We start from the raw sequence: 14,090 nt of genomic DNA, 5'->3' as shown, positions 1-14,090 counted from the left end.
GGGGGGGGGGGGGTGGGGGGGGGAAAAGGGGGGGGGGGCGGGCGGGGGGCGTGGGGGGGGGGGGGGGGGGGGGGGGGGGGGGGGGGGGGGGGGCTGATTGGAGGGTAGGGACAAAATAAATTGATTTTTTCAACAAAAAAGTAATTGTAATTTGAAGTTGGAAGAGAGTTTTGGAAAATGTTTTCCTTAAGTTTTGAAGGGAAGTCATTTTCCTTAAATTTGAGAAAAATAAGTTGATTTGGAAAACATTTTACCCAACCAAACATGAGAAAATTGGAAAATATTTTTCGGAAAATGTTTTCCTTCATACCAAACACACCCTTAATATACTTAGTTATGTACGAAGACTGTATTCAAATTTGAGTTAGTGTAATTAACCATTGTAATGACCTGGTTGGTCATTTTTGGAAAGTGTCGTAAAATTATCGTTTTGTCCTTTCCGATCTTGATCCCGAGTTTTCATGTTTGAGTTTTAAAAGTTGGTTTCAAACTTTGAGTTAAAAGTTGAGGATTTTGCAAGTTTTGAGTTTGAAAGGCAAAAGTTGTTAAAAAGTGATTTTCGGTATCTTTTGTAGTTTGGAGTGTCAGAATGAGATTCTGTCGATTCCATCAATCATGAATGTAGAACTAGTCTAAGAGAGTTGTTGGTTTCAAATTCAGAATCTCTTTGAGGATTCGAGGTCCCAAGTTGGAAAATTGTGGAAATTTAGCCTTAGGATTGACTTTGGTCAACATTTGGGGTCCAAATGCTTGGATCGGAATTTCGAGAGTTCCATTGGATTTGTGGGATGATTTTAGGTCTGGGTGGGGTTTTGGTTGAATTTTCAGAGGTCCCGAGCTTGTTTTGGCCTTTTTAGGCGCTATGTTAGTTTCTTGTGACCTTCACGAGTTTCGGATCAAGGAGACCTCAAATTCGTGTTTTGACGATTCCATTGAGTCTGGAACGTCGAGTATAATCATTTTGCATATACAGTTTGTGTGTACGGTGTTTCGAACAAATTTTGAGGGTCCTTTCGATGTTTTGGAGAGTTGACTGAATTTTTTGAAGCTGGTGTGCTTTGCTTTTGCGGAGGGTGCCTCGCGATTACGATGTTCGCAAAAGCGAGACCCTGGTCGCGAAAGCAAAGGGTCTCTGGCGGGGTTCACTTAAGTGAACCGTGGGTTGTGATCGCAATGTTCGTAAGAGTGCGAAAGTGAAGACCCCAACTTTTGCGAGGTTCACTTTAAGCGAACCCATGGTCGCAAAAGCGATATCAAAGAGGGGTTTCGACCTGCAAATTTTGGGGTTTTAGCCCCTTTTTTCACTTTTAAGCTTGGTATAATCTTTGGAGGCGATTTTGAACAGATTTCTTGTGCTAAATCTTTTGGGCAAGCTTTTGTAATTCTAAAACTTCATTTGCCTTTGATTATTTATAGATTTTAACATCAAAACTTGGGATTTTGATCTACAAATGACAAGGTTTTTCAAGGACTTGAGTTCTTAACTAAAATGGTGATTATGGATTGATTTTAAGTTCTTTTTTGAAATGGTTTTCACCAATGAGTTACAAATGCCTTGAGTAATGTTTTCAAGTAAATATTTTTGGATTCAAACCTTTTCGGAATTCAGTTTTTGAGTTGATTGACCCATTTTTCAAAGAGTATGAATTGAGTATTGTTATTTCTGAAATCTTATTGTGATTACTTGATTAAATTAGATTGTGTGGCTTTGGACGTTGCTCGGAAGGGAAAACCATGTTGGGTATTTGCCTTGAGTTTCTTACTATAAATATGTTTTCCTTTTCCTAAAAAGAAAACATTAAGTCTCCCTATTTGGATAGTCATTTTCTTGTAGGAAAAAGTTTATGACTCTATAAATAGAGGTTCGTTCCTTCTAACTTAATCAACATTCACAATGTAGTCAAAGAGGATTTGAGAGTTTTGATTAGGGGGAGACTTGTTAGGTACGATATAAATTAGCTGTCATGCAGAAGCTAATAAAGCAAACCTGAAAAGATCATGAGTAAGAAGACAAATGAGAAATATACCAAAAGACACAAAGATTTAACGTGGTTTGGTCAATCGACCTACATCCACAAAAGAGATGAGCAATCCACTATATAAAGATGAAAGTACAAAATATAGAGAGAAATAACCTCATCCAATTCACTCGAAATACAAAGAGGTTCACTGTGACACCCTAAAAATTTCTAAGTTAAGATCTGAACTATTCTTTATTTATCTATATAAGGCTGTGCCGAGTGATTCTTAATTTTTCTTAGGTGCTAACGTCAATTCTTTAATGTGGAATGATTTTGGATATCAATTAAGGTCACTAGAATCTCCTAGCACAAAGTTGAGTTGAAAGCTTTCTTACCGATTGAGTTTCAATATAAGATTATACTTAGGTCAACTTCAAATGATCATATATCTCAGGTCATAATGAATAGATGGTTCATGACCTATTAAATTAAAGGTTTACGAGTCCTCTTCCAATGCCACCAAGCTTGCCTCAATCCAAGTTATGAGTAAAATGTTATGACTGATTTACTAGAGATACTCTAACCTGGCAGAAGCTTCGCGATGGCCTCACGTTACGGAGTGAATACATACTTCACTATTCGCTGGAATAAAATCCCGACTTCCAGCTCCATTTATTTATTTTAAGGGTATTTTTGTCCTAAAAATCTTTAAAAAGTCACCTAAATTACCTAAACGTGTAGAATCTCAGTTTTTATAATCTAAACGCTTTCATTCACTCCTAAATTCCTACGCTCAAGAACTTCAAGAAACACTAAGGCTAGGGTTCATCTTCCAAGATTTTCCTTCAAGGTATGTAAGGCTAATCATAGTGTTGGACTAGTTCGTCCTCATGCCCTACATCTAAAAATTTAGTCATTAAGAGTTAAATGTAGGGTTATAAGATTTAAGGGGCCGTTTGGTTACTGTAGAAGTTTTGTATTAGGTGGAAATGTCAACCTTCATCATGAGAAGATGTAGAGTGTAGCATAAGTACCAAAACAAAGGTACTGAGTAGGCATCCTAGGGTGACCGAGTAAGAAAGGTAAAGATAATTAGAAAAAGATAGATTCTATACACAAACAAAGGCCAACACTTATATGAAAAAAAGGCACATGAGAATACTAAAAGTAAATCTAAGTATAGCTAAACTAAACCTAACTCAACCACATCAGACAAGAAGGTACACTCATGCGCAAGTTTAAAAAAAATCCGAACGGACCCCCTTAAGCCTGAGAGGTACATATACCATGTTTGGTTGGTAGAATTCTAAATGTTGTATACAAGTTATTCATGTATTAATTTTATAAGGTGTTTGATTGTATTTTTTGTAGTCCTACATAATTAATGCCAACATAACTTATGAGGGAATCTATGTATAAGTTATGTAGGGTAGAAGGTAGAATAAGTTATGCATGTATTAGCTACACATATATTAAAATAGTAAATTACACATTTACCCCTATTGATTTATTTTTAATTTTTTTTTATTGAAAACTTTACTTAACTATACTAGTTTCCTAACTTTTTTTTTTTTTAATACACGAACAACTTTTTTTTTCTATTTTCATTTGAAATCCAAATGTAATATTTTATTAATATTACAAATTGAATTGTATATATTTTGCTGGCACATATGTTAATCATACATTAACGTTATATATTATTAAATATATTCTACTTATTTAATTAACATGTATTATTATTTTGTTTAGGATGTGAATTTATACATAATTCATATATTTGATATATTAAAACTGTATAAACAATATATACAACATATTGATAGAATATTTACATTTTATAAAATAGGATATTATAATGCACTTGAAATATATTAATCGTATTTTATTTTTATAAGTTATAAACATAAAGAAAATAGCAAAATGAAAAAAATAGCAGTCCCAATTAAGTATAGAGAGAGAATTTTTTTATTTACTTTTTATTCAAAAAGAGGGAGAATTTATACTATTTGCTTACTTATTTATTTGTAAATAATATATATTAAATTATTAATTTAAAACAAATTCAACATTTAATAGTTAATAATTTATATATTGTGATCTCTACATAACTAAATAATATATGCATAACTAAACCTCGTATAACTAAATCCTGCATAACTAAATCTTTCATAACTAAATCCTGCATAACTAATACATGCATAACTAATACCTGCATAACTAAACCGTGCATAACTCTAACTAGTACCCAAATGACCCCTAAATTTCTAACCTCACTTAGAGATGTGCACCCAATCATCATCGCGTTATATAATACTTTGAGTGTGAGTTCATACATCTATATTTAAGTTCTTCTAAAATAAATGAATATAACACTAATATATTTGATCTAGAGCGGAAGTATGAGTTCACGTAAACCGGCGAAATCTTCCTTAGATACGCCCCTGTCCACAATGTCATATTAACAAAATTGAGTCATGTTGGGTTCGAAAGTAATTAGGGCGTCATGCGGAAGCTTACAATTGCAAATATATTAGTGATAAATTAGATGACAAAACTTATACTAAAAACATAATATTATTATATGAAAAAACTATTATAAAAGAAAAACATTAAAATTGTAGAGAGAAAAATTCCCACATAAACAACACTCTTTAAACGACTACATTGTGGATGTTATTATGTTATGTAATGAGAATATGGATCTTCAATTTACAGATCTCCAAACTTTTCCTCTAAGGAAATAATAAACTAAATATGGAAGAAAATTATATTTTCCTCTTAGGAAAAGTTAAAGCATTTTATGGTAATACTTTGATTTTCCTTCAAGAGAAAAATAAATTTCAAATAAGGTAAGAAAATCAGGGAAAAACCTAACAAGTCCAGCAACTACCAAAGGACCACATACTTAATAGTAATTTTAGAGATGTGATAGGGATTGGGAGATATGAATATTTTGTTTAGTATATGCTTAAATAAGAATGACAAAATTCTATATTTAAAAATAATTTAATTTTAAACTTTTAAATTTATTCTTAGTGATATATTCATTTTATTCACTTATATTTGTCCACTATTTTAAAAGTAAATTTTTATTTTTTACTTGTCATTTTTAACATATAAAAAGATAAAAATAAATTTCCTATTTTACCCTCAACAGTAACTTACTTATTCCCTCAAATTATTTCTCAAGACTTAAGCTTGAGCAGCCGATGTGTTGACACTGGGAGATTGAGGATCAATTGAAACACTCAAAGATGCATATTTGGGGATTCAATGATAAAGATTTGACAACGATTTCACTTTCCTCCGCATATTTGGAAAGATTTAGGTTAATTATACAAAAAAAACAACTACCTTACTTAAGCAAATATTATGGTAAAAAATTAAATTAATCATTATTTTTTAAGAAGGTGCAAAATTCAAATTTAGACAATTAAAAATAAACGGAAAAAATATTTTCACCGTTATAAAATGTCATGACATATTTTAAGATTACAGATAACAATTTTTAAATTTTTTTTTTTTGTATCCCATCAAATAATTTTACCTTACCTAAAATGAAACCGATGAAGTATAAGAAGATAAGCATATTATTTTGGAAGATTTAAGTTAAAAGTGAATGACGTTGCGATTGAAAGACATAAACTCGAAAAAAAAAACCGTGGAAAAACCCTTCAAACCGAAGGTAACAATCACGTGATCGCCCAGATTCAAATTGCTTCACCATAACAATAATAGGCTGTAAATATTCTCCTAAATGGCTACACAACAATTGCCAAATACAAAGAAGCAATAGGCTACACTAACAAAGATAAATAGAAAGAAACACCCAACTCCAGCTGCTGTTTGGAATCTAAAATTGGATCCTGCTGACCTCCAAATCTCATCTCTTCCATTCAAATCAAACACGAAGATAGTAAAAATTTCAGCCCGATACAACGGTTAACGAATCAGAAAACATGATCTGAAGGTTGCTGATTGGAGAAAAAGATTACAACAAAAAGAATCGTTTTTCTTCTTTCTTCTCTCTTGTTGAAATGTCAATGTCTTTCAAAGACAAATATTAATGAACAATTAAATAATTTTCTCAAACCATTAAATGGAGTAATGTTTTTTTTCCTAAAATCAAAACCAACTCCAAATAGGAAAAAAATTCCAATACTTCCCAAATTAGGTTATTACCGTTTGACTAGAAAATGGGTCATTGCCCAACAAATGATACAAATTTAGAAACTTGTTAGCCAGCGTGTCAATTTAGCGCGTTCAAGAAATCAAGAACTCCCCAACGTTAATGAATCAAGAACCCCTCTTTGTTAAACAAATTTTATTGGAACTTCACTTTCTTTATCAACAACTCTTCTTCTTTATTATATTGCATTCATCAAACCCATTGTTTTCTAACAGTTGATCTCTCTCTGTTTCTTGAAAATTTTCCATGGGAATGCTAATGGAAGACGATGATGGTGGTGGGTCGAAAGAGGAGTCCTGCATTACTGATTTTGAATGTGTAGATGTTGAAAAAAGATGAAGCTTTTAGAAAGAATCCGTTTATGTGTGAACATTCTGTTGATCACTACTACTATCTTCTCCCAAGAGCTAAAAGAAGCAGAATTTTCAGAAGAAAGAAGCCTCCTACTGTTATGCCGTCTCAATCAATATAACAGAAAAATGGTCTGAAGTTTCGAATCTCTCTTAAACGTAAAACAATCGAAACAGTTGATGGATACCTTTCCATGGAGAGAAAAAAGACTGAAACTCTGTTCGATGAAAAACAGAGTAAGTGGGAAGACAGAGAGAAAAAGAGAAGAAATATTTATAAACCAATAATTGATACTCCAGTTTTGCCAGATGAGTTGAAGGAGAAGATTTCAGGAATGGGTGTTCAGATTTCTCAAGATTCAGAAAGTTCTTTATGATACAGATTTGAGCTATAAGCATATGCGTATGTCAACCAAGTGGTGAGAAAGGATTTCTTGACATCACAACATACAGAAAATGGTGTTGGAGACCAGAGATATTGAGTCCAACAAAAAGAGCAAGATTCAGTTCAACTTAATTGAGCCTTCGCTTGAAGAAACAAAAATTCATTTTTAGATGGTAGTTCACCTTTTCTGTTTTGTATTAGAAGATTCTCAGGCATAGCACGGGCCGGACATATTATCTATCATCAGCTGCAGTGGTAACATTACCATGTTTGTATGCATTATTATATTAATAGAGGGAAAGTTTTAATGAGTATTTTGATACATACTCTTTTACATTATATTATGTCACAAGATTAGTTCTTTCAGAAATGATTCATTCAAGCCAGTAATCAATGGAAGATGAAGTGACAATCCGTTGCTACAGTACAACAGTTGACACGCTCACCATCGTTTGTTGGTGATTCCATTGTTGTACACCATCTAACAACAAAAATGTGCAATGTCATTTTGAGTTCAAGTTATTCGAAACTCACCTGAGCCCCTCGGGTCTCAAGTCAAACCACCCCAACAAGTCTCAAATGGTAAAATCAACTTGTACTAAGTCTCAAATGATAAATTGAGGTATAAATACTCAGGATGGGGATTATACAGGTTGTGATAATGCTTTGCCTTAATAGTGGTTGACATGTCAATTCAGGTGAAAACTGAAAAGTTATTCGTAAATGTAGGATTTTTGCATTGTCCAAATTTTTTATCTATCCAATGATACATTATTGTTAAGTAATCATAACCATAGTACCACGAGACCTATGTTAGACAAAAACTTTACCATCTGAGTGATACAATACATAACATAAGTATTGTTGATATCTATGCGTAAATTTAAAAACCTCTCTTCTAACAATTAATCTAGAAGATGTGAATTTTTCTCCTAAATTTGGAATAATATCGAGAAGAAGAATATATACATAAATATGCTGAAAAGAGAAGATTGTATTCTATTTCCTTACATTGATGTTGAACATAACAAAAGTCACCCTAAAGTACTTATGTGAGGCAGGTGTCTGATAGTTATTCACAAAGAGTTGGGCAGAACATCAAGTGATGGAATCACTCTGGAAAAGGAGTGGCATCTTGATTTTGGACGGAATCAGATTGAACCATATGAATATATTCATACAACTTCCATTTGATCCCGGTGATTCTGTTGAATCAGAGGAACACACAAGGAACAAAGTGATTGCTTCCAATATTACCCAACCAGAGTTTGTAGGCTCATATTATATTGTTCTGGCAGCTACTCGTTTTACTACCACCAACGAGGAACACAACAGCCAGTTGTTGTTCCTCAAGCTTTGCTCAACAACTAGCTGAAGAGATTTACAAATCAGCCCAATCGACACTCCAGTGCTTTCCAGAATCCCTCTTAGGAGAAAACCATAAAAAAACATAGAAAAAGTATATTTAGACCATATATGCCAATTTTCGGACAAGTATTTGATTTGTATCTTTGATAGGCCGCGAGAGTAGATTATGGAATTAAGTCATTGTGAGCTCAAATAAGAAATACAAGTGATTTATAGTATGATATGAAAATAAATTATAGTTGAACAAAAGAAACAGATTCAAGTGTACCCATAGACAACGCATAATAGAAACCTTATTCATTTCGAACTATTACATAACACAAAATGAATTCTCCTATTACAGTAGATCAATAGTTATCATTTGCAAAATACTAAATCACGAATGGGCAAGACGTTCATTAAACATGCTTATTCCTAAAATATATATTTAACAACTGACAATTAGAGCATAAAAGAAACAATTTACTTTTCAAAGTATACATTAAAAAGTTCTGCATTTAGAGGATTGTCCTTCAAATTAAGCTTCAATTTCCTGAATATAAGATAAAAAGAAGACGTCATTATTAGTAACTAATAATGTGAATAATGGATTGTTAGAGAGATTTAAAACTTACCACGACTGTTATGGATGTAGACCTTAAGGGAATTATTTCCCATGTCCTCTTGTTCTTGTTCAATCTTTCTGGCACAATCCTCAGCACCAGTGCCGCAATAATGTAACTCAATTGACTCCAAAGTACCAATTTCCCCAAAATCTGTTGGAATTTCTCGAAGGAAGCTACAGTTCTTCAGAACAAGGCGTTTTAGATTTGGGAAGCTATCACTGCTAGCTTCCCAGTGCTGAAAATGTAGATAGCTAAATATCAACAGCTTGAGACTTTGGAATTTGTCGTCATCACTCAGTCTCCATACTTCACCTGTAGCTGGCGATTCTTTAAGTTTGAGCTTTTCAAGATTCGGTAACAATGCAAGAGTTGATATTTCTTCCCACGGAAAAAGATAGTTACCGGTTAAAGTCAACATTTTAAGTGATGTTGGGAAACTGAACCTCCTGATGGAAATCGCTTCCCAAGCATTTCTGAAACACTTTAATGCTTCGAGTTTTGTCAAGCTGGACATATCAATAAGGCGTTTGGTCATAACATCTTCTTTCGAACAAGATACACGAACCATTAATCTCTTTAGATTGGGAATGCTTTTGAAAACATCATTTGTACAACTGAAGGAACATAGACCAGAAAGTTCCTCTAGATTTGGCAATATTCCTATCTCAAGTTCTGATATTCTAGGACTGGGTAAATAACTCGGTGACCCCAGATACACATGCCTCAAGTTCTTCATCAACCAAATCGTCCCTGGTACGGTTATATAGCTCCCACATTGTTCGTGCTGAATTAGAGTTTGCAAATTCTGAAGCTTTGAGATTGATTCAGGAGGACAATCAAACCTTTCAACTTCAAGATATCTCAAATGAAATAAATTAGTCAAGTCAAATGGAAATGCAAAACAAGAATGGGGGAAGACCAATACCCTAAGAAGATTGAAATAGCTGAAATGAACAAAGCGTGTTGAACAAAATATGTAGATAGATCTGGTAAAAAATGGTAATCGATAGATAAAATCTTCAGCTGAACAAAATAGGGATTGAAAACTGAAGCGACCACCATTATGCTTTTGTGTTGGAAGAGTAAGAACTTCTTGGTCAGTTATCACAACATATATAAACTTTGTCATTTTAGCTTCTATCAAACAGAATTCACGTAGTAGATCATGCATTGCACATTCTTTTATCTCACCATTGAATCTCCTTTTTCTTGCCATTATCAAGTTCCTGCTAATAAGATCCTCCAAATAATATACCGCCACTTCCTCCAAGCTTTTACGACTTCTACCAGACATCCTTATGAAACCTTCTGCGATCCATAATTGGATCAATCTCCGAGTATCAACTTGAAAGTCTTCTGGGAAACAAGCCATAGAAAGAAAACAAGGTTTGAGGTGAATAGGCAAGTGGTGGTAACTCAAACCGAGCACTCCTAAGCATTTATCTGGATGACTAGCGAGGACTTCACTTAAGGTTCGGGCAACATCCTTCCAACTTTCTAATGTCCTGTCCACTTTAGAGAGATGTCCAGAAATAACTGAAATCGTAAAGGGTAGTCCTTGGCATTTTTCTGCTATTTCCTTTCCAATTTCTCCCAACTCAGGAGGATGATCGTGTTCTAGTCCAAAAACCTGATCACGAAGTAACTTCCAACTGTTATCTAAATCCAAGAGGTTCATCTTATGAGGGCTACTAGTAGTTGCATAAATCGCTACCTCAGTTTCCCTAGTAGTCAATAAGACTCGACTCCTATTGTTGCAATCAGGAAATATTCCTCTTATGCTATCCCAAACGTCCTTACTCCAAATATCATCAACAACAACAAAGTATCTTCTACCATTTAACTCTTTTTTCACTAGGCCTGCTAAGTCAGAGTCATCCTTGTTATCATAATATTTTGCATTGAAACTAACTGTTTGCTTTGAAATGCAACGTAAAGCTTCTAACAACACATTTCTACATCGAAATTCTTGAGATATTGTAACCCAAGCAAGAATGTCAAAGTGATGATACCTGATTGCGAGATGATTATACGCTTTTCTAGCGAGTGTGGTCTTGCCAATGCCACCCATGCCTGTTATTGTGACAATTTCAAGATCCCGCGATTGTCCTGTCAATAATCTTTTAATTATGATCTCCAAGTCATCATCAAGTCCGTGCACGATATCATCTTCCAAATATGTAGAAGAAGTGCCAATTAAGGAATCCCTCGATAATTCAAGAATTCGATCATCATCATCATGAGTAGTTGTGTTAAAACCAGAAGCAATAATCTCCATCATTTCTTTCTTTATTGTATCCATTTCATCAACAACTACAGGCAAATCCTCCTGTTGTACAGTTGCATTTGTGTAGGATATGCCATCGATTCTATCGGAAATCTTCAGCTCAACAGCATATTTTGCATGATTAGCAGCAATTCTAATTTTTTCCTCCAAAGATTTGATTTTTTCAACATTCTTATTGCCTGATCCTTCAAGAAAATTATAAAAATATTGAGCAGTAACATGAATAGATTCAAGCGCTTTAGCAGTGAGAGCATCAAAGAGTTGTGGATTTCGTTGCTCAAGAGTTTGAAGAAGACAAGTTACAGCACTATAAGCTGCCATCAAGGTCTCAAGATGAACAAGCTGGATGTTTTTTGAGTGGTTAAAATGGACAACCTTTCATTCAAGATAATATTAAATTCTCTGTTTTTTAGATTAGGGAAGAATACTACTCCTTCATCAATATGTGGTCTTAGAATTGACTCAACAAGTCCTTTAACTTTTTCAAATAATCAATTTTAAGATCTATTTTATCATATATTAATATGAAAAAGACAACTTATAGTATTTTCATATAAATTTTGAATATCTAAATTTAAATGATAAATTATTTTAATTCAATTTAACTTTAAAATTAGTCAAATTGACTCATCGAAAATAAATTGCAACAAATAAAAAAGAATGGAGGGAGTAAAAAATAGTTTTTTTTAATCATTTTCTCCATTATTGACCTGACGAGCCTCACCAGCAGAGGCGGAGCTACAACTAAGTAAGGGTGGTCCGTGGTCAGTCGACCCTTCACCGAAATTAGACTATGGCATGCTCATTTAAGTCTTTGAGGTCCCTGCTTCGGTCCTTGCTTGAATAAAATCTTTTTTCAAAAAATAACAAAGAAAGAAGGAAAGAAACAAAAATAGTTGTCCCGTATCTTTAAATTTGGATGCACCCACTCATGAGTAAAAAAATATATTTTGTGCACCCACTTTGCTAAAAAAAATCACCCCACCCTTTTAAAGTCTGAACACTCTTGACGAAATTTCTAGCTCCGCTATATTAGATTAAGTAGTTGTTACATACGGATACTATGTGAACCGCAATTTGTCAAATAACTTATCTGCGATAATTTCTAAATGTTCAATGTTCCTTTGTTGGAACTTCATCTTCCACTGATTGATTTACACTTTGTTTGGATGGTTGTTATCTTTGCATTGCACTGTTAGTTTAAATGCAATATCGTGTCTAAATACCGATTCGATAGGAGTAGGCCGCCCCAACTTGGCAACCGTGAATGTAGCACACTCATGTTTCGGGAGTGAAATGAGTAGAGGGTATATATCATTCAACTCTAAAAATTAAAATTGGTGATATTGATTTAGTCAAATGAGATTAAATAAAATGCAGACTTGATTAGAGTATTAAAAACTTTGGTGTATAGATTAATTTTTCAGAATTTTGAAAAGTCTTGCCTCTTATTTTAAAAGTCTTCCTTGAAGAAATTAGTCCATGACTTGATATCGGGAGAATGCTACCTCCAATTCCCTATATGTTCAATAGAGCCAAAGATTCCCCACTGATCATTGAGTAGCGATGAAGGAGAAGGAGGAGATAATGACGGTTATGATGGAGGAGGAAGAAGAGGATAAAGTGATGGTGGTGGNAGGCACTATACAACCGTCTAAAAACTCATCATCCATTCGATTTTGCAAGTCATTTTTAGAGTATTTAAATCAATGCTTTGTTTTTGAGAAGAATGTGACAACATCTCTAATTGATCTACCGTTGTTTCTTTATTTGGTTGACTTAGAGAAGTCAAACTTTTTTTGGTACTCTATTATAATAATTTCTCATGTGTATTGAAACTTGAAACTAAAATATTAAGTTGGTTATTTTTGTTATAAAATAAGAGAACGAGAAGAAAAAACAGAGAGAGAATTATTGAGATTCTATTCTTAATAATATTGTGATATAATTTGGGTAAATGAGTTTCCTATTTATAGAGAAAGAAAACCTTATTCCATAAGGGAAAAGTATTAAAATTTAAGGAAATCTTATTCCATAAGGAAAAGGTATTAAAATTTAAGGAAATAATTCAATTTTAATTGAAAAAAATCCACAAGAAAAAGTATTAAATTCAAGGAAATCTTATTCTACAAGGAAAATGTATTAAAATTTAAGGAAATAATTTAATTTTAATTGAAAAAAAATAGTTAGTAAAGGAGGGATTCGAACTTGGGTCTTGGAGACCTTCATGATACTATTAACCACCAAGCTATTGAACTTTTATGTTAAAATTACGCATGCTTATATACTTAATTGAATTCAAGAAGTTAAAATAATTATAGAAAAAGAATACAACCCTGTGGGGAATCGAACCGGGACAAAAAGTAGGATTGCACAGGCTATTGCCAACTCCACTGTGCATCACTTTGTTATTTCAGGGGGTCCAAATTCTATATTTACCAATATAAAGTCAAAATTTTACGTGTATATATAATATCTACACGTATAATTTTTCGACGAAGGGTGTCCAATTGGACACCCTTGAGCCTACGTGGCTCCGCCCCTGGATTAGAGTATTAAAAACTTTGGTGTATAGATTAATTTTTCAGAATTTTTGAAAAGTCTTGCCTTTTCTTTTAAAAGTCTTCCCTGAAGAAATTAGTCCATGACTTGATATTGGGAGAATGCTACCTCCAATTCCTTATATGTTCGATAGAGCCAAAGATTCCCCACTGATCATTGAGTAGTGATGAAGGAGAAGGAGGAGATAATGACGGTTATGATGAAGGAGGAAGAAGAGGATAAAGTGATGGTGGTGGAGGAGGAAGAGAAGGAGGTGGTGGAGGAGGTGACAGTGACGACGGAAGAAGGGTTAGGAGGGTGAGGGTTGAGGTGGGATTGGGTGGAAAAGATAGTGTCAATGTGTAAATGATAAAACTTGAGGGTTTTAAAATTAGTGTCTT

At 33.6% G+C, this 14,090-nt stretch overlaps 1 protein-coding gene and 1 pseudogene across 1 annotated transcript; one reads left to right on the top strand and one right to left on the bottom strand.

The window, feature by feature from the left end:
• The first annotated feature begins 6,396 nt into the window (after window positions 1-6,396).
• On the top strand, window positions 6,397-7,058 carry LOC125847099 (uncharacterized; annotated as a pseudogene).
• Window positions 7,059-8,525: 1,467 nt separating this feature from the next.
• On the bottom strand, window positions 8,526-11,579 carry LOC125849223 (putative late blight resistance protein homolog R1A-10). Its single transcript, XM_049529261.1, has 2 exons — window positions 8,871-11,579; window positions 8,526-8,788 (listed from the first exon to the last, which is right to left on the bottom strand). Exons 1-2 carry the CDS (start codon window positions 11,467-11,469, stop codon window positions 8,781-8,783), a joined length of 2,607 nt encoding a protein of 868 aa, XP_049385218.1. The 5' UTR covers window positions 11,470-11,579; the 3' UTR covers window positions 8,526-8,780.
• Window positions 11,580-14,090: the final 2,511 nt, after the last annotated feature.

Source organism: Solanum stenotomum, chromosome 12 (genome assembly GCF_019186545.1).
Source record: "Solanum stenotomum isolate F172 chromosome 12, ASM1918654v1, whole genome shotgun sequence".
NCBI lineage: Eukaryota > Viridiplantae > Streptophyta > Magnoliopsida > Solanales > Solanaceae > Solanum > Solanum stenotomum.
Note: the sequence above shows the minus strand (reverse complement) of the source record. Positions and strands in the feature narration are given on the sequence as shown.

What these genes read in the sequence shown, in the direction of transcription:
- LOC125849223 (XM_049529261.1), bottom strand. Translation starts at nt 11,469, where the DNA reads ATGGCAGCTTATAGTGCTGTAACTTGTCTTCTTCAAACTCTTGAGCAA.